At 46.7% G+C, this 20,768-nt stretch overlaps 1 protein-coding gene across 1 annotated transcript; it reads left to right on the top strand.

Moving 5' to 3' along the window:
* Positions 1–6,191: 6,191 nt before the first annotated feature.
* Tspan16 (tetraspanin 16) lies at positions 6,192–18,607 on the top strand. Its single transcript, XM_087201411.1, is given in 9 exon segments — positions 6,192–6,263; positions 7,517–7,714; positions 10,470–10,544; positions 12,028–12,093; positions 12,095–12,142; positions 14,380–14,531; positions 14,610–14,688; positions 15,196–15,279; positions 18,388–18,607. Coding segments are annotated over 9 exon segments (822 nt in total). The 3' UTR covers positions 18,436–18,607.
* Positions 18,608–20,768: the final 2,161 nt, after the last annotated feature.

Raw genomic sequence — 20,768 nt, 5'->3', positions numbered from 1 at the left:
CCCAAATTATTTCTGCCTGGCTTAATCCAAGGTGTGGTCCCCATTCCCAGAGTGGTTCCCCGCCCCCCTCAGGATCAGCAAGGAAGCCTGGGGAGGGGCGGAGCCTCCCGGAGTAGCAGGGCCTGTTGAGGGACAGCAGGGAGCTCACCCGGTCTCCAGCCCTGGCAGCCTTTCTAAAACAATCCCATCCCTCCGTTTCTTTCTTTTTCTTTTCTTTTTTGTTTTGGTTTTTTGAGACAGGTCTCACTGTGTAGTCCAGGCTGGCTTCAAACTTGGGGTGATCTTCCTGTCTCAGCCTCCTGAGTGCTAGGATGACAGGTGTGTGCCAGGCCTGGCTAGGATATGTACTCTACTGTCTGTCAGGTTATGGTGCAAGCCATCTACCTGTTTGAAGATGAGATCTGCTGCCCACCGATATTGCTGCCTTCTTAGGGCATGGAGGAAGCACAATTTAGAGGTGAAAAGGACAGGTCTAGAGCCTGGATTTACAGGGTTACTGTAAAAGGATTTCTTTCTTTCTTTTTTTGTTTTTCTTTTGAGTGAGTTTCTTGGAAGGGAAAAAGGGTTGTCTTGAAGCTGCAGTTTTTCTTAAAAGTACAATTTAAAAAATCTCCGATTCTGCCAGGCACGGTGGGGCCTGCCTATCAACCCAGCAGCATTCCGGAGACAGAGGCAGGAGGATCACTGCGACTTCCAGCTTGAATTACATAGTGAGACTCTGTCTCAAAAACATGAAAACAAACAAACCAACCAAAAATCCAACAATGAATATTTGTTACTTTTACACACAAACAACCCCACACAGAAGAGAACTAAGCAGAAGGAACCTGTGGACATAGCTTGAAAATTCTAAGCCTTTCTAAAGAACCTTTCAGGTACTTAAGAGCAGATACCACATTGGTCCTGCAAAATTCTCAGCCAAAGATGCAGCTCAGGGGTGGAGTGGTTGCCCAGGGTGCAGTGAGAGTAAAAGGCGGAGAGGAAGGAGAAAAAGAGGAAAAGCCGGAGGTTGAGGGGGAGAAGGAGGAGCAGGAAGGGAAGAGGAGAAGAGGAAAAAGAAGAGGAGAAAGAGAAAGGAAGAAGAAAAAAGAAAAGAAGAAAACAAGTCCCCAATCACTGATGTGGTGGCACACACCTGTAATCCCAGCTACTTAGGAGGCTGAGGCAGGAGGATCCCAAGTTCAAGGTCAGCCTGGGTAACTTAGTGGGAAGAGCACAGGGCTAGAATTGGTGAAGGCCATGGGTTCTACCCCAGTGCTGGAAAACAGTCAAAAAAAACCCTGCCCAGTGCGGAAGTGCACTTAGATAAACAAACCGTGATTTATGTATAAAAAGAAAAAATGGAAAACAAACTTCTGGTGCTCACTAGTGGGCCTCGGTGGCTGAAGAATTTGAGGCTCCTTCTTAGAACTGTGAAATCCCTGAGACCTTTTGTTCTGGGGTTGTTGTCTGGGGAGCACAGGGTCCCCCACATGCCGGGCAAGTGATCGTCAGTCTCTTGTGGTCTTGTACAAGAGCTCAGGGCTGGTGCCTCAGCATGAAAATGATGCATTCTCAAACAAGAGAGCAGCAACCTGTCTCACAGCTCTGTACGGAGAGGTCTGAAATGATTCCCGCACAGTGACATCAGCCTGGCCCAGGGCAGAGAAAGGGAGGACGGGCAAGGGCCGGCCTTGCAGGGCAGGAGTACAACTTTCTCTTCCACTCTACTCCTCTCTGCTTTCAATTTTCTTTCCTTGTAACAGGAAGGTTTTGTTTTTCAGCACTGGAGACTGAACCCAGGGCTGCTCTGCCCCAGCGCTGCACCTCCAGCCCTCTTTACTTTTTTTTAAAAATTATTTATTTATTTATTTTTGGTACCAGGGATCAAACTCAGGTCCTTGCACTTGCAAGGCAGGCACCAGAACCTCTGAGCTAAATCCCCAGCCCTTTACTTTTTATTTTGAGAGAGGCTCTCTCTCAGTTGCCCAATCTGGTCTGAGCTTGTAGTCCTCCTGCCTCAGCCTCAGAAGCTGCTGGAATGACAACCATGCACTACCACTTTCTGCGAAAATATATGTTTTACAAAAACAAGGTCATCATTGGGCTGGGGATTCAAGGTCATCATAAATATTGTCTTTCTTTAATCTTTTTTTTTTTTTCCCTTTAGTACCAGGGATTGAAGTCCGGTCCTTGTGCTTCCGAGGCAGGAGGCAGAACCACTGAGCTAAATCCCCTGCCCAATATTGCCTTTCTGACACAGGGCCAGTAGACTTTGGGCACTTTCTTTCTGACAGAACAAAAGGATCCAAACTTATTTTGAACTTTCCTTCCTGGTCCAGGATTCCAACCATTTCTTCAAGAAGCTTTGGTTCCTTTAAGAGAAGGATAACATTTATTTATTTAATTTTGAGACAGGGATTCATGTAGTCCAAACTGGGTGTGAACTCACTATGTAGCCCAGCCTGGGCTCAAACTCATGGCAATCCTCCCGGCTCAGCCTCCAAATGCTGGGATGACAGGTGTGAGATACTAACCACGCCTGCCTATCACTCTATCGAAGGAAAGTCCTCTACCACTGAGCTCCACCCCCAGCCTTAGAAATCAAGAACCGGACCAAGAGTTGGCTGGTTCCTCCACGCTCTCAGTGCTGGGGAGGGTGTGCGTGTGCGTGTGCGTGTGTGTGTTGGGTCTGGGGGTGGAGCTCAGTGGGGGGGGGCTTGCCTAACATGTGCAAGGCCCTGGCTCCCATCCTCAGAACCACAGAAAGACAATACTGACCTGCGTGCTGACTTAGGCAGAAGGATTGCTCATCTGACCCTCGTGATGGGGGCTGCAGCCCTGGGAAGCCCCCAGGAGTCGCCATCGATACGGTTTTCTATGCGCGCAGCGCCCTCTAGAGTTTATCGGGGAGATAGCTGCAGACTCGAAACTACGTTATTGGTTTAATCCAGCACAATTCCACACTTTAAATTCACAAAGAGGACACCCTCCTTTTTTGAGATACTATGAATTCAACAGCAGTGCAGATTTCAATAGCCCATCATTCTATGTTGAAAGTAAAAGTAGATCCTTCTACCTTCTGCAGGTCAGAGACAAGTCTTCAGAAATTGATAAAAAATTGATATAAAAATACCTTGATCCCAGTGATACATGCCTATAATCCCAGCACTCTGGAAGACTGAGGGAGGAGGATCTCAAATTTGAGCCCAGCCTGGGCAATTTAGCTTGAATTTGAGATCTTGAAATTGAATTTGAGATCCTCCTGCCTCAGCCTCTCCCATGCTGTGATTACAGGCATGCACCACCGTTTAACGAGTTCTTTTTGAAGGATATTTAGGTTATTTCCAAACATTCACCAACTCAAACCAAGCTTAAGAGTTAGTGTTGGGAGAACAATATCCTGCTGTCTTTGTATATTAAAAATGTTAGGACCAGGGATTTAGCTCAGTGGTTTCACCACCTGTTGCGCAAGCACAAGGACCCGGTTTGATCCCCGGTACAAAAAAAAAGTTATATTATAAATTTTTCATTGCAACATAGCCCTGCCTTTACATTCACATATTTTTATTCTCACTATGTAGTTGAGGCGTTAAACTCACTATAGCCCAGGCTGGCCTCAAACTCACAGGGATCCTCCTGCCTCAGTCTCCCTAGTGCTGTGATGACAGGCGTGTGCCTCCACGCCCGGCTCATTTATATTTTTTTATAACTACACTGGCAGAAACCAAACAGAGATGGTAGGCTCTGCAAAGCCCAAATATTTACACCCTGGCACTTTCTAGAAAGTGTACCAACTCTGGCTAATATGCCTTTGAATAAATCTGCAGTAGAAATTCCTAGAAAGAGAAACTTTTGCCCACAAGTTTTAAAAGATCCTATTTGCTGGTTAGACACAGTGTAGTAACCTTAGTTACTTAGGAGACTGAGGGAGGAGGATTTCTTGAATCTAAGAATTTTAGACCTGCCTGGGCAACATAGTGAAAACTCATCTTAAAAAATAAAATAAGCCAGGTATGGTGGCCCTTGCCTGTAATCCCAGGTACTCAGAAGACTGAATCAGAAGGATTGAAGGGCTGGGGATTTGGCTCAGTGGTTCTGGCGCCTGCCTTGCAAGTGTAAGGTCCCGAGTTCAATCCCCAGTACCAAAAACAAAAACAACAACAAAAAAAGAAGGATTGAAAATTCCAGCACAGTTTGGGCAATTTAGTGAAACTTTGTTTCAAGATCAATAAATGCCAGGTGTGGGGTGGGGGATTTAGCGAAGTGGTTTCGCCGCTTGCTGCACAAGCTCAAGGACCCGAGTTCGATCCCCAGTACCCCCCCCAATGCCAGGTGTAGTGATGCGTGTCTGTAATCCTAGCACTCAAGAGGCTGAGGCAGGAGGGTCTCTATGAGTTCTCAGCAAGCCTGAGCTACATAGTGAGTTCAAGACCACGTAGTGAGAACCTGTCTCAAGTCCCCCCCCCCACAAAGACAGGAAATTCTAACCTGAGATCCACAGGCTAAGGAGCAGAAGCCCCTCAAGGACTGTCACCCTCACCCACTGCGCTGGTGGCCACTTGGTGCCACCTGGACTCTTATTTGGACCCTTCTCTCAGCCTCTGGTCCTTCTAGCCCTACAGGATCGGCCCCCTGCTGCCCTCTGCTCCTCCTGGCTCAAGACTGCCTGGACAGGACTTAAACATGACTGAGGATTTTTGTTTCATTGGTTTGGATTTTTTGGACAGGATCTCGCTTTGTAGTGGCAGTGTCTGGCCTTGAACTCACAGCAGCCTCTGGAGTGCTGGGATGACAGGCGTGCTCCGCCACCCCTGGCCTGCCCGCTGCTGCCTCCTGGTGTTCCAGGCAGATGCCTGTTAGAGTTCCGCCGATGCCTGGGCAATCTGTACGCTCCTGAGTGTGCGGGGCGGGGGCGGGGAGCGCCGTCTCTGTTCCACTTACTCACGCTGACGGCCAAGCAGCGGGTCTTTGGTCCCGGGCACATTTGAATGCGGCTGGCAGTCTCTGGGATGGGCTCACAGGAGGGCCCAGTGACCCCAGGCAGGACTGCGCTTCCGCTGATCGCCACCAGGGGGCGCACGAGGCTATGCCCGAAGCCAGGCTGCGAAGGGGCGGGGCCGGAGGGCCCTCTGGAGAGGGGCGGTGCTTCAGAGGGAGGAATTGTCAAGGGGGCGATGTCATTCAGAGGGCGGGACTCCTGGGGGCGGGGTCGAAAGGAAGCGGGCTGGCGAGGGGGCGGGGGATGGGAGTGGTCTAGGGAGGTGGGCGGGGCCGTAGGGGTAAGGTTCCCATGTAGTCTCTGACCCCTGCCTCCCGCCTGCTCATCCTGTCCTCTGTGCTCCACTCACTCACGCGTCCCCCGCGTCCCCACGCTCCTTTGCACCGCACTCTCCATCTCCTACTGTCCTTCTTGTGCTCCTGCTCTCCAGCCTCGTTTACATCCACTTGACCCAGATTTCACAACCTTCCTTTGTACCCCATGTGCCTTTGCATCCCCATTTTCAAGCCCTGAGTTCTCTGGCTCAGGCTCCTCATTTCAAAAGAGGCCCTTCTTTTGTTTTGTCTGTTTGGTTTTTTTTTTTGGTACCGGGGATCGAACTCGGGATCTTGCGCTTGCGAGGCAGGCGCCGGAACCACTGAGCTAAATCCTCAGCCCTTGTTTTGTCTGTTTTTTGAGACAGGGTCTCACTGTGTAGTTCAGGGTGACCTTGAACTCACTATGTAACCCAGGCTGGCCTGGAGCTCACTGGGATCCTCCTGCTTCATCCTCCTGAGTACTAGGATTACAGGTGAGCACCATCACACCCTGGAAAAAAGGCCATTTATTTACTTTTGGAGACAGGGTCTCACTAAGTCGCTAAATTGTCCAGGCTGGACTCAGACTTGCAATCCTCCTGCATCAGCCTCCCAGAGTACTGGGATGACAGGAGTGCACCACCACACTCGGCTACAACATGCCTTTTCTCCATCCCCAGTGGAGCCTGCGTGGAGGATGAGGGGCAACAACAGGGGACAGTGTGGGACACTTGTCTTGCTGGCGTCAGATTGTGATGTGACAAAGGCTGTGCCTGGGGCAGCCCCCGAGGTGAGGGAGCCAGAGGGGCACAGCCGGCCAGTCAGCTTGTGCCCCCCATAGAGCCAGGCCCCTTGGGAAACAGCAGCCGAGGCCAGGAAGATGCTGACCTAGTCGTGTGTCCTGGCAGGCTGGCATGGCGGAGCCGCAGGCGCACAGGCCCTACTCCTTGAGGAGGTTGCTGTCACTCCTCAACAGCCTGGTGGCTGTAAGTGTGTCACACCCAGGCCGGCTCCGCTCCCGGGAAGACAGAAATAAGTCGGTCCAGATTGGCCTGCGGATGTGTGGTCACCAGGGAGCCAGGCATGTAGGGCAGGCGGCCTGGTGTGGTGGAGGTGGGGAAGCCGACCCAAACGCTGGCCACCCTGGGACCCTGGGGCAGCCCAGGGGTGCTCCGCATCCCGTGCTGTGCAAGTCAAGTTACATGGGAGCCCAGGAAGATGTGATTTAAAAAATCAATCCTTCCCTCCATCTGTTGTTCCTCCCTTCCTTCTCCCTTTTTATTTTGTGCTGGGGATGGAACCCAGGGCCTCCTCAAATGTGTTAAGCACACGCTCTGCCACTAAGCCTTCCCCAGACCTGTATTTTCTTGATTTTTACATTTTTCAAAAATATTTTTCATAGTATAAAATTAATTCCAAATATGCATTGCTGAAGAACTAATTGTTTTCATTTTAGAATATAAAGATCCTGGTGTGGTGGTGCACACCTGTCATCCCAGCAGTCGGGAGGCTGAGGTGGGAGGATCACAGTTCGAAGCCAGCCCCGGCTACGCAGTGAGTTCAAGCCCAGCCTGAGCTACATAACAAGACCGAGTCTCAAAAAAAAATTAAAAATAGGGGCCGGGGATTTAGCTCAGTGGTTCCACTGCTTGCCTCGAAGTTCGATCCTTGGTACCAAAAAAAACCCAACTTATTTTCAGTGCTGAGGATTCCCCATTTTTTATTTTTAGTCTTTTAAAGTTTTAGATAGGATCTCATTAATCTGCCCAGGCTGTCCTTGAACTTGGCATCTTCCTGCCTCAGCCTTCTGGGTAGCAAGTATTACACCTGTGCGCCATCATAACAGGCAGATTCTTTATGGTTTTAAATACAAATTTCAAAGTGTCCTCTTAACTCACGCCCCCAAAATTGTTGCCTGGCAGCAATTATGAGAATGTTCCTACATCACACCAACTCCAGTATTACCATTTCTTAACATTTTTGCTGAATTTATCAGCTTTTGCTTCTCTTTACCCAGGGAGAGTTTGTTGTTGTTGTTGTTGTTATTTTGAGACAGAATCTTGCTATGTAGTCCAGGCTGGCCTTGAACTCACTACATAGCCCAGACTGGCCTCGATATTTGTGATGATCCTCCTGCCTCAGCCTCCTGAGTGCTAGGATGATAGGTATGCGCCACCACGCCTGGCGAGAGAGTTATTTGTATACAGCACATTTTTCTTTTCTGATTTTTGTTCTGGAGGCATCCGGTGTGATCCTCATTGGCCTGGGCGTTGGTATCAAGTATGGAGAGGCTGCCCTGACCAGGGTCCTGGGGCCGGCATCCACATATCACCTGCACATCAGCCACCTGTGCCTGGGCTTGGGCTGCCTCGCAGTACTGCTGGCCCTGGTTGGGTGGTGCATCGCGAAGAAAGAAAGCCGAGGTAGCCTCTTGTTTGTAAGTCAGATTCACACATTGGCCCTCAAACTGCCCTGGCACGACCAAATCCTTCCTCGATTCTTACAAACTCCTTTGGGCTATGTCTTCTTCTACTTTGTGTTCATGGTATCTCACTTTATGGTAGCAGATGTGCTCTGCAAAATGTTTTTGAGTCTACGTTTGCCATACGAAATGGTCACATTCATCGTAGGGAATTGGTGCATGGACATAACCTGTCTTCATTCCTTTTACTCTTCCTTCTTCCTTCCATCTCTTGGTTTTCTTCCCACTTGGAAAAAAAAAATCTATCTCCCTCTTTTCTTTCTTTCTTTTTTTTTTTTTTTTGGTACCGGGGATCGAACTCAGAACCTTGTGCTTGCAAGGCAGGCGGCGGAACCACTGAGCTAAATCCCTCGCCCCTCCCTCTTTTCTATTATCTTTTATTTTGGTCTTTAAATTATTTAGACTTTAGAGCCAGGTATGCTGGTAATCCCAACACTCGAGAAGCTGAGGCAGGGGGATCACCATAGATGTGAGGGCAGCCCGGGGTACATGGTTAGTTCAAGACCAGCCTGAACTACATAGGTGGCCCTTGGCTCAAAGAGGCAAAAATGAATAAATAAATAATTTATACTTTGAGTGGCTCATGTAAGAGAAACCATGTAACATTGAAGAGTGTGTGTCTGATTTATTTCTCTTAGCCTTATGGTCTCAAGGTGAAGCCATTTTCCTACAGATGACTCAAGTTTACCCTTCTTTAGAACAGTGTAGTACTCCATTGTGTGTAAATACCACCCATTCATCTACTGATGGACATGTAGGCTGCATCCGAGATTTAGCTATTATGAACTGTGCTGCTATCAACACAGGTGTGCATGGATCACTGTGGTCTGATGTCTTTAATACTTTTGGGAAGATACGTAGATGGGGAATAGCTGGGTCGAATGGAATTTCTGGTTTTCGTTTCTTGAGGAATCTACACATGATCTCCATGGGGGTCATACCAGTTCACATTCCCAACAGTGTAGAGGGTTCCTTTCTCCCGCAGCCTCACCAGCATTTGTTATGATTTGATTTCTTCATGATGCCCATTCTTTCTGGGGCAAGATGGAGGCTCAGTGTGGTTTTAATTTGCAAATGTATCCTTTCCCCCTTTATGATGCATCCTGTTTCGAATCCTCCCCTCCCCAAGTTTGTACATGATCTTCTCCTAGGCATAAGTCTCGTTTCCTGCTTTGGCTCCTTAGCCTCTGGCAGCTGCCTGTGCGGTGTGAGGTAGGGATCAGGTGCCCTGCCTTCCCCCTTTGGGTGACAAACTGTCCCATGTGTTGCAGGGCCCATCCGGTCTTCCTCTGTCACACGAGGTGCCGCACTACTTGGCTCTGTCCTGGGCACACTTTTCGGTCCCGCTGGCCCATGTGTCTGTCCTCTGCAGACCCAGCACTGTTGTAACTGCCACACACATGCAGGACATAGCACACAGAAGTTCAGCGGTGACGCTCGTGTACCCATGTGTAGAGCACATGTACCCATGAGAGCTAAATCTTGGAAGTGGCCTGTGTGTCCACTGACGGGTGAATGGATAAGGAGGATGTGGTGTTTATACGCCACTCTGCCACAGAGAAGAACACGTTTGAACCATTTGTAGGAAAATGGATGCACCGTGAGACCATAATGCTAACTGAAGTAAATCAGACACACAGGCTTAAATAGTGAACAATTTCTTTTATATGAGACACCCAAAGTATAAATAATTTAAAGAGCAAAATGAAGATAGAGAATAGGAATCAGGGATATAGATCTTTGCCACCAAGACAGGGAGGGAGAGGGGCAGGAGGGGATGAAGAAAGAATGAAGATGTGTTTGTCCACACACCAACTCCCCACAATGATGTGCTCAGTGTGTGCTACAAAGGTGGATGAATTTTAAAAAGCAGCTGAGTGTGTGGCGCACACCTGTGATCCCAGCACTCAGAAGCCTGAGGTAGGAGGATCTCTGTGAGTTCAAGGCCAGCACAATGTGAATGCACTTCACGCCTGAAATTGTGAGATGTAACAGTTTGATGATCCATTTTATGTGTGTTTCACCACATTAAATTCTTAAAAAAAAACCAAAATGGAGAGAGAGAGAGAGAGTGGTGGCCATGACAAGGAGTAGACATAGCTATTAACTTTAGAAAAAGAAAATTCCAAGCAGGATCCTGCAGGTAGTATGGTGCAGTTTCCATGCCTTGCTTATTCTCAAGCAATCCTGACCTCACCTCTCCCCAGCAGCTGGCTCTGTTTCTCCCTCTCCACTGGGGCTCTGATGCTCAGGTCCCTTACGGTGTGGTCTGAATGGGTTGTTGCACCCTAGGTTTAATCCATCCCTGGTTTTTCTTTTTTTCTTTCTTTCTTTCTTTCTTTTTTTTTTTTTTGAAAGAAAGGGTCTCAGGCTGGCCTTAAAGTCACTATGTAGCCCAGGCTGGCCTTGAACTTGCAGGGATCTTCCTGCCTCAGCCTCCCAAGTGCTGGGATTACAGGGATGCAGCACCACACTTGGCTTCTTAGGTTTCTTTTTAACCTTCCAAAATAGGCATCCAGCCCCAGATCTCCCAGGGACCCCATCCTGGCACCCTCGACCAGTCCGTGTATACGGGAAGCCACTTGGGGGAAATGAAACCCAGCAGCCTCCTGCCTCTCCTGGGTATGAGGTCTTCCAAACTGGAGAAGCCAAGAGGGGTGAGGTGCAGGGACCTGGCTGCCAGTTCTCTGTGTCCCTGTGTGTCTTGCAGTTCCTCGTGACCATGGCTGTCATTCTCGTGGTGGAGATCACGGTGGCCTCGGTGGTCCTAGCTTTCTTCCCGGTGGTGAGTCTGGAGCTGCTGCCAAGCAGCAATGGAAAGGAATGGGAGCCAGGTGAGATGGTGCACGCCTGTCATCCCAGCACTTGGGAGGCTGAGGCAGGAGGATCTCAAGTTCAAGCCCAACCTGGGCAACTTAGTGAGACTCTGTCTCAAAATAAAATTAAAAGGGATGGGGTTGGAGCTCAGTGATTCCAGAGTTCAATCCACAGTAAGAGGGGGGAGAAAAGAAGAAAGAAAGAGAAATGACAGCCCCCAGAGGCACCTGCTACTCTTGTCAGAAGAGCCAGATGCAGAACAATGCAAGAAAAGAACGAAAATATCCTTGGCTTTGACACATATCCAGTCTCTCTTTGGGGACACAGGAAACAGAAATAGTCATCAGCGTGAAGTGGGAGGAGGTTTTCGGCTGGGAGAGAGAGGTGGGAGGGAGAGATTTTCATGGTCTACCCTGCTAGATTCTGTGGATTTTGAAGACGGGACAGCAGCACCTCAGCAGGAAAAAAAACATTGTTTAAAACCTTTCTTTAGGGGTGGGATGTAGCTCAGTGACACTGTGCCTACCTGGTAAGTACAAGGACCTGAGGTGGATCCCCTCTACTGGAAAAAAAATAAAACTTTTCTTTAAAAAATAAAATATTTTTGGGCCGGGGATTTAGCTCAGTGGTTCCGCTGCCTGGTTTGCAAGTGCAAGGTCCCAAGTTCAATCCAAAATAAAAAAATATATATATATATTTTTTTTAAATTAAAATATTTGGGCTGGAGATTTAGCTTAGTGGTTCTGCCACTGGGCAAAGTCCTGAGTTTGATCCTCAGTACCCAAATAAACAAAAAAACAAAACAATAAAATATTAGAAGCTGGGCGTGGTGGTGTGCACCTTTCACCCTAGCACCTGGGAGGCTGAGGCAGGAGGATACCCACGAGTTCAAGGCCAGCCTAGGCAGAGCCTGTCTCAAAAAACCAAACCAAAACAAAACAAATTAAATGGGCCCCTTGTGTACATAGAGAAATTCAGTTGCTGGGAGAGAGAATCTGATTCTTTAATCGGGTTGCAGCCAAACCGTGGGTGGGAGGCTGTGGGAACCGGAAAGAGCAGGTGGTTCAAGTTTGCTAGTGATGGGAACAGCCGGGCGCCTGGCTGGCAGACCATGCTCCTCCCCGTGCCCCTCCTAGCAGGCGACACGGCACCCTGAATGTGGCCCAGCCCCTTTCTTTTACAGCCCTGAGGATTGAACCCAGCACCTTCACCCTGAGCTACACCCCCAGACCTTTTTTACTTTGAGATAGCCTAAGTCACTAGGTTACCCAGGCTGGACTCACCACGCCTGGTGAATGCGTCCCTTTCTAACACAGACCCATGAGATGGAGGTAGGAAAAATTTAGAATGTGACAGGAAAGCCCTCCTTCCCTCTGTCTCCCCCAAGAATCCTCCACCCATGGGTCTCCATGGCTATTTGGGTGCTGCTGGCTTCCTGTCTCCTCTGGAAGGTTCGCAATATGGGGCTGGAGCACAACATTGTCACCCTGAGGAGGGGCTACAGAGGCTACACAACGAGCTGAGCTGGATGATTTCTCTGCACAGTGGAACTCAGTCATGGAGAAGGTGAGCTCTGCTTTGTAAAAAGTTGTGCTAAAATAAGAAAAGTAAATAAATAAAAGTAAAATATACATAACGTGGGGCTACTCACTTGGGACCCCTCCTGGCCTTCAGGAGCTTTCCTATCAATAAATATCTTTCTACTTAAAAAAAAAAAAAAATATATATATATACACACACACACACACACACACACACACGTAACGCGAAATTTACCGTTTTAACTATTTTTGATCGTACAACTCTGTGACATTAAACACTGGACGTCACCATCATCCATCTCCAGAACTTTTCTTTTCTTTTTTTTTTGAGACAGCGTCTGGCTATGTAGCCCAGGCTGGTCTTGAATTCGTGGCGATCTTCCTGCCTCAGCCTCCCTAGCGCTGGGATCATAGGTGTGTGCCTTCACACCTGACTTTCCAGAGCTTTTCCGTTCCCCTAAACATCACCCCATGTCTTCGCCACGCCCCAGCCCCACCCCCTCCTTCCTGTCTGTGTGGCCTGGCCCCAGGATCCCAGGGCCCTGTGAGTTGCAGAACCTGCAGGGCTGGTCCCTGGTGAAGGCCCATCTCACGGAGCAGCGCGGGCTTGAGATACTTCTGCTTCCCCTGTGACAACTGGGGTCAGAATTAGCTTCCTTTTTGAGGCTGAATCCCAGTCCACCGTCAGGACACATCCATTTGTTTATCTGTTTAGCCGTCGAGGACATCTTCGATACTTCTGCCTCTTGGGTGTTGTGTATAATGCTGTGCACATGTGTGTGTAAGCGTCTTTGCAAGGCCCTGGGATCCATCTCCAACTCCACAAAAAATATATTGGGCGGCTGGGCCAGGGATTTGGCTCAGTGGTTTCGCCGCCTGCTGCGCAAGCGCAAGGACCCGAGTTCGAACCCCGGTACCAAAAAATAAATAAATAAATAAATAAATAAAAAGGGCTGGGGATGAACTCAGTGGCAGAGCACACCTGGGTTTGACCCTCAGCACCAGGGAAAAAACTTCAATGCTGAAAAATGTAAACATTCAGCTGAGCTTTGAAAAAAATGGAGCCCATAGGCCTGGTCAGTGTTAGGATGCTATAAACATTCGATTTGAAGGGAGAAAAAGGCACTATCTGTGAAGTGAAATAAAGTGAGTACAGTAAAAAGAGGTAATTTAAAGAATCTAGAGATGATTTAAATACAGGAGGAGGGAGGTGTGGGGATGCACACCTGTCATCCCAGCACCCTGGGAGGCTGTGGGAGGAGGATCACAAGTTCACACCTACCCTGGACAATTTAGCAACACCATCTCTAAATGAATGAATGAGTAAATAAATAAAGGGCTGGGGCTGTAGCACAGTGTGAAGACCCTGGGTTCCATCTTCAGTTCTGCAAAACAAACAAAAATAAAAAGGAAAAGAAATGACTGTGGTCAGCCTGGCTGATTCCAGGGCTTGTGGGTAATTTTAAGAATGGGGTCAGAACAGGCCTTTCTGAAGAGGGATCTTGGAGCAGAGACTCGAGTGAGGTGAGAGAGTGGGTCAGGCAGACGTTGAAGGAAGAGCATTTCCAAAGGCAGGAGCAGGTTGTACAAAGGTCCTGAGGCTCACACTTGCTAAATGTCTCGGCAGAATAATGAAGAAATTGGCATGGATGGAGCTGAGAGAACACAGAAGAGTGTCATGGGAGGCCAGGGCAGGAGGTAGGTGACAGGTAGAATGTGCAGGGACTTATGGGTCACAGCAGGAGCTCAGCTTTTGTGTTAAGTAGTTTGGGAGCTGTGGAAGGTTGGTGTTTTTGTTGTTTTTTGAGACAAGGTCTCGTTAAGTAGCCCAAGCTGGCCTCAAATTCATAGCAATCCTCCTGCCTCAGCCTCTCCAGTGCTGAGATGACAGGTGTGTGTCACCAGGCCCGGCCATAGGATGGTGGTTTTTTGTTTTATTTTGTTTGTTTGTTTTTTGTTTTGAGACAGGGTCTCTTGATATGGATCAGGTTGACCTTGAACTCACTATGTAGCCCAGGCTAGCCTAGAACTCATGGTGATCCTCCTGCCTCAGCCTCCTGAGTGCTAGGATTACGGGCATGCACCACCATGCCTGGCTTTAGGGTGGAGTTTGAAGGCAGACTGGAATATTGTCTCTGCTGAGACAGTAGCCATGGTGACCATAATTTCTATTCTCATTTGTATGAAGCTATTTCTATTTTTCTTCTTCTTCTTTTTTTTTTTTTTTAAAAAACCCGCTCTCCATGTTTGCTCTCTCTGCAGCTAAAGTGCTCTGGGGTGAACAACTACACAGATTTTCCCAGCTCTTCCTTCTCGATGGTGACAGGCCACTCCTACCCCAGGGGCTGCTGTAAATCCCTGGGTGCTATGGCCTGCGATGGGCACAACGTGTCATCCAGTGTCATTCACCAGGCGGTAACTGGAGATTTTGCCATGCGCAACCTCAACAGACCCTAAGTGTTGGTGACTTTTCTAAAATATTGCTCATTTTGGGGACCCCAGCAAAGGGTCCTGGGGAAGAGAGAAATCAATGCTAGTTCAGCTGCTTTGATAACTTATCCTCTGGAGAATGTGAGTCAGCTTTCCACTACTGTGACAAATATCTGAGGTCACCAACTTAAAAAGAGGAAAGGTTTATTTTGGTTCACCATGTCAGAGGTTTCAGTCCACAGCTGCTTGGCACTCAGGAGGCTGAGGCAGGAGGATCACTGCAAGTTCAAGGGCAGCCTGGGCTACATAGTGAGAACCTGGCTCAAAACAAACAAAAAATTAAAAAAAAATTAAAGTAAGAAATCCAACTGTGATCATATTTGTAATATGGGCCAGCACCCTTCTGGGCTGACAGGTGTGTGCCACCATGCCAGGCTCATTGATCCCATTTCTAGCCAGGCCAGCAGAGGTCCAGAGAGGTGGGATGGCTTTTCCAGGGTCACACAGGTCGCTTAAACAGGGGAGCTCAGTGCGGTGGAACAAGGTGCTGAACAGTGTGCTCTGGTGGGAGTGGAGGTCCCCGAGGGGTGGGGGAGATCAGGGGCACCGCTGAGCAGCCCCTGCCTGCCTTGCTGTCTGCACCCCCAGGGCTGCTTCCACAGGCTCCTGAAAATCACCAAGACACAGAGCTACACCCTGAACTGGGTCTCCTTGGGGATGGCATTGATGCAGGTGAGTCGCCCCTCTGGCCACTCTTTCTTGGCAAACTTGTGGAGCTGGGTGTGATGACCCATGCCTGAGATCGTGGCATTCGGGGAGGCTGAGGCAGGAGGATCTCAAGTTGGAGCCCAGTCTGGGCAACTTAGCGACTGGGAGAGAGCCTGTTCCAAAATAAATAAATACATAAATAAATAAATAATAAAAAATAAGTAAAGGGCTGGGGTGTAACTCAGTGTGAAGGCCCTGGGTTCCATCTCCAGTATGGAGAAGGGGGGAAAAGGCATAGCAAGGGGCTGGGGATTTAGCTCAGAGGTTCCACCACCTGCCTCACAAGCTCAAGGTCCTGAGTTCCTTCCCCAGTACCAAACAAAACAAAAACAAAAAAAGCCATATCCAGAGTCTTGTCCAGGAATCCCCAGGGAAGAAAGAACTAGCATAATAAAAGGAAGTCTTTTTCAGTTCATCCAGTCTTAATTTTTTATACTATTCCGACATGCAAAAATAGAATAAAATAAGCTATCCCATGAGCAGAAGGGATGAAGCATAAATATGGGCAGAATATTATGCAACTTTAGTATGAGTACCAGTATTAGTATTAGTATTATTTTGAGACAAGGTCCCACTATGTAGCCCAGGCTGGTCTGGAAATTGCAACGATCTTCCTGCCTCTGCCTCCTGATGCTGGTATTGTAGCAATGTGCCACTACACCCAGCTCACCCAACTTTAAAAAGTAAAAACACATCGGCCGGGGTTTTAGTTCAGTGGCACAGCACCTGCCTCGAAAGCGCAAGGTCCTGAGTTTGATCAATCCTTGGTACTACAAAAAATTCAAAAAACAGAACAAAACCAAACCACACAGGCCTCCTTTTTGAAAAAGAAGATTCCTCATTTCAACCATTCAGGTAACCAAGTGACGAATTCAGTGGCCACACACAAAGAAGAACACAGACTTGAGAGAATTAATCCCCAGTTCTCATTAAATGAACAGACAATGGCGGAAACAACAACACAAAATAGAAACATAAAAGAACTGAAGGGAAAGGGAAATTTGATTTCCAGAATTGGACAGTGTAGTATGTAAAATGTCCGATATTCAGCCGGGTATGGTGGCACATACCTGTAATCCCAGATACTGGGAAGGCTGAGGCAGGAAGACTGCTTGAGCCAGGGCGTTAAAGGTCAGCCTGGACTCCATAATGGGTTCAAGGCCAGCCTGAATTGCATAGTGAGACCTTGTCTCAAAAGACAGAAAAGAAAAAGACAAAACAAAACAAAACAAAAAAGAAATGGTATGAATTTGTATGACCATAATGGCACAAAAGAGAGTGGAGAGAATAAGGCTATGTAGGTACACAATGTTTGTATGTGATTAAAATTAATTTGGAGCTGTGCATGGTGGCTCACGCCTGTAATCCTGAATTCTGGAAGGCTGAGGCAGGAGGATTGCAAATTTGAGCCTAGCCTGGGCAGCTTAGTGATTTAGCAAGCCACTGTTTCCAAAACAAAACAAAAAAAGACAAAAAAACAAACGAAAAGAGTAGATTGCTAAATTTTAAGATATGAATTGTAATCCCTAAAGCTACCACTGAAAAGTAATTCTTGTTTTTTGGGGTTTGTTTTTTTCTTTTTTTTATTTTTGGTACCGGGGGTTGAACTCTGCAGTCCTTGTGCTTGCGGGGCAGGTGGCAGAAGCACTGAGCTAAATCCCCAGCCCTGTTTTGTTTTGTTTTTTGAGACAGGGATTCACTATGTACTCCAGGATGGCCTTGAACCTGGAGCAATCCTCCCATCTCCTGCCTCAGCCTCCTGAGTGCGGGGATTACAGATTTACACCACCATGTCTGGCTAAGTCATTCTTAAAATATAGTAAAATAAGGAAAATAAAATGGTATACAAGAAAATATAAAATATAAAAGAACTCCATGAGGAAAGAACAGGATCAGCAACATAAACACAAATAGCAAAATGGCAGATCCATATCCAATTCTATCAGATGTAAAGGAATCAAACACTGGTCAAAAGACAGAGATCAGGGGCCAGGGATTTAGCTCAGTGGTGCTGCTGCCTGCCTCACAAGTGCAAGGTCCTGATTTCAATCCCTGGTTACCACCCTCCCCCCAAAAAAGACAGAGATCAGAAGGATGGATTGAAAAACATGACTGAACAATGTTCAATCTACAAGAAGTACACATTAGATTGAAAGAAACAAATGAATCTGAAACTTAAAAGAATGGGGAAAGGTATACCATGCCAACAGTAGCCAACAGAAAGCAGTAGTCCCTAAATTAATAGCAGATCAAAAATTGTAACCAGAGAGGAACATTTTATCATGATAAACACATCAATCCATCAGGAAGTCAAAACAATTACAAACATATAGTGTATACCTATAAATGTAAAATGTAAACAAGCCAAGTGTGGTGCCACACATCTGTAATCCCAGCAGTTGAGAGACTGAGGCAGGAGGACTGCTTGGAGTTTGATGCCGGGTTGGGCTACATAGTGAGTTTGAGGACTGCCTGGTGTACATAGCAAGACCTTGCCTCAAACAAACGAACAAACAACAACAAAAACACAAAACACAATTTGAAATGTAAAGAAATGTAAGCATATATGCATTTAAAAATAAAACTCCAAAATAAAGGAGGAAAAATTACAAAATAAATTAGGAAAAACTGATGGAATTGTAGGGAGGATAGACAATTCAATGATAATTGTCAGAGAGTTTAATACCCCACTGTCAATAATAGAACAACTAAGCAGATGATCAACAAGAAAGAAGTGCCATCTGCCTACAACTGTGGGTATGGAGAGCTCAGGAGGGGCACAAGGGAGGGAGTGTGAAGAATTATCCAACCTCTCCTTTTGGTCTGCCCATTTCTCCAGTTGGTGATTCCTATTGGTCAAACCTTACAGGAAGTCAGAAGGCCTAGGCTTCCTATTGGCCCAAATTAAGAGGCAGTTAGAGGGCATGGGCTTCCTATTGGCCAAACATATCAGGAAATAGGAGGGCATAGGATGCCGGGAAATGTTCTCAGGGCTCATGGGAATGCAGAAAAGTTTGATTCGACATCGACTATCTCTAACAATGGGTAAGTTTTCTTTCTCTCCCATTTCAGTTGCCAGGTGTTCTTGCCACCTTGCTGCTGTACATTAAGCTGGGCTGACTCGAAGGCTTGGGAAGGATGAAACACTGGAGCCCATCTGGCTGCTAGAGATTGGATCTTACTTTTATTTCTCTGTGGCACTTAAGAGTTTCTGGAAGGAGGATCAATAATAATAATAATAATAATAATAATAATAATAATAATAATAATAATAAATCAAGAAGCACCTGTCCACCCTGACTCCTTTCTCCTTGATTTTATTTCTGACACCAGTTGGCAATGGTTGTAGCTCAAATACCTAAAGCAATGATGTTTAAACCCTTTATTTGTTACTATAATGAAAAGCCGGAGTCTGGGTACATGTGAAGAAAAGGTTTATTTAGCTCAGTTTGGGAGCATGAAAGTCAAACAGCATAGCTCCTGACACCTCATGACCTATGGCACCTCAATGGCAGGAGCTGAGTGCAGGAGGGACAGAGGACCAGATGTCCCGGTAGGGGTGGGGCCAGCACTGGCACCTCCCACTTGGTCCCATCTTTTAAAGGTTCCACTACTGCTCAACACTGCGTTTGGTGACTGAGGTCCCCACTCAGGAACTTTTGGGTACAAACCACATCCAAACTATAGCAGATGGCCTCTCCTCTGCCAACTTTCCTATTTTGTAAATGACTTTTTAGGAAAATCTAGACTATTCACAGAAGCCAAGAGACTCTATCCAAAGAACCCCTCAAAGACAAATCACCCAGAATCAACAATACCATCATTTTTCCATAGCTGTTGTAGCTATTCTGTTTTTCCATGGATAAAATTTTTCTTTTATTATTGTTTTTAATCAACAAATCATAAGTGTACATATCTATACGATGAAATAAAAATCCAATGAGTGATTTATATATATTTGGGGGGGGTTGAGACAGGCCCTCCCTATGTAGCCTAGGCTCGCCTTGAACTCACTATGTAACCCAAGCTGGCCCTGAACTCACTGCAACTTCCTGCCTCAGCCTCCTGAATGCTGGGATTATAGGCATGTGCCACCAGACCTGGTTAAATTTTTTTTTTAAGTTATTACAGTAAGAGACACGTTTCCTTTAATCCTCCTCCTCACTTCAAACACATATCCCATCATTCTTACCACTTTCTGAAGCAGCTCTGGAAGTGCTCTTTTGTGAGTGTCTTTAGTTGCTCTGTCATGGCTGCCTTCATGGCCTGAATTGATTCAAAACATTTGTCTTTCACGGTCATTTTGACTTTGAGGAAGAGTCAGAAGTCTCCTGGTGCCAGATCTGTAAGGTGAATGGGGACAGGGTAATATTTTGACAGAAATTATTATAAATATTTTGAATTAATTCTAGTAATTGAGGTAACCATGAAAAGACTTTTTTTTTTTTTTTGAGACAGACTCTTGCTATATAGTTCAGGCTGGACTTGAACTCACTATGTAGCCCAGGCAGGCCTCAAATTTGTGGCAATTCTCCTGCCTCAGCCTCCCGAATGCTGGGATTACAGGCAGGTGCCACCATGGCTGGTGAAAAGAGAGGACTTCCAGAACTGCTTCAGAAAGGAGCAGGAATGATGGGGTAAGTGTGTTGATAGCAAGCGGAAGGACTTTGAGGAAGATTAATGGCAATATGTCTTTTATTATAATAAAATTTTTAAATTGAAATATTCATGGTGTTTTGTGATAAAACCGCACATGAAGGACAGTGGTGTGATGTTCTGATATGAGAAGTGTGAAATGATTAAATCAAGCTAATTAACAGACGTATCACCTCCCTTCCAAAGTATTTTTTATCTAATTTTTTGTTTTTGTTTTTGTTTGGTACTGGGGATCGCACTCAGGACCTTGGGCTTGCAAGGCAAGTAGTGGAACCACTGAGCTAAATCTCTGGCCCTCCAAACTATTTTTTGTGGTGAGGCATTTGATGAACTATATTGAAACAAATCCTGCAAAGTATTGTTTCCCCTTCATACATCAATACACATCTCTAAAATTGCAGTAACTTGTGTTCACAACTATAATGTCATTATCACACCTATAATTAACCTGATAATTAACAGCCACTTGTTGGCATCACTTAATACCTATATTATCAACAAAAATTTCCTGATTGGCTGAAAAAAAATTTTTTTTGAGCCAAGGTCTCTCTATATAGTTGAGGCTGGCCTTGAACTCACTAGTCCAGGCTGGCCTCAAACTCCTGGTGATCCTCCTGCCTCAGCCTGTTGAGTGCCTTGATTACAGGTGTGTACCACCATGCTTGGCTCTGCCTTTCCCTCTGACTGGGGATTCATCACCTCAAAATCCCTACAGTAGCTGCTTATCCTAAAGCATCATTAGGAGAATCTGAATGTTCCCCCAGGTCTCCTGTGTGTGGCAGGTGATTGGATCATGG

The sequence above is a fragment of the Heterocephalus glaber genome, unplaced genomic scaffold (genome assembly GCF_053883595.1).
Source record: "Heterocephalus glaber isolate CG9 unplaced genomic scaffold, H.glaber_assembly_v1.0 deba00001760, whole genome shotgun sequence".
Lineage (NCBI taxonomy): Eukaryota > Metazoa > Chordata > Mammalia > Rodentia > Bathyergidae > Heterocephalus > Heterocephalus glaber.
Note: the sequence above shows the minus strand (reverse complement) of the source record. Positions and strands in the feature narration are given on the sequence as shown.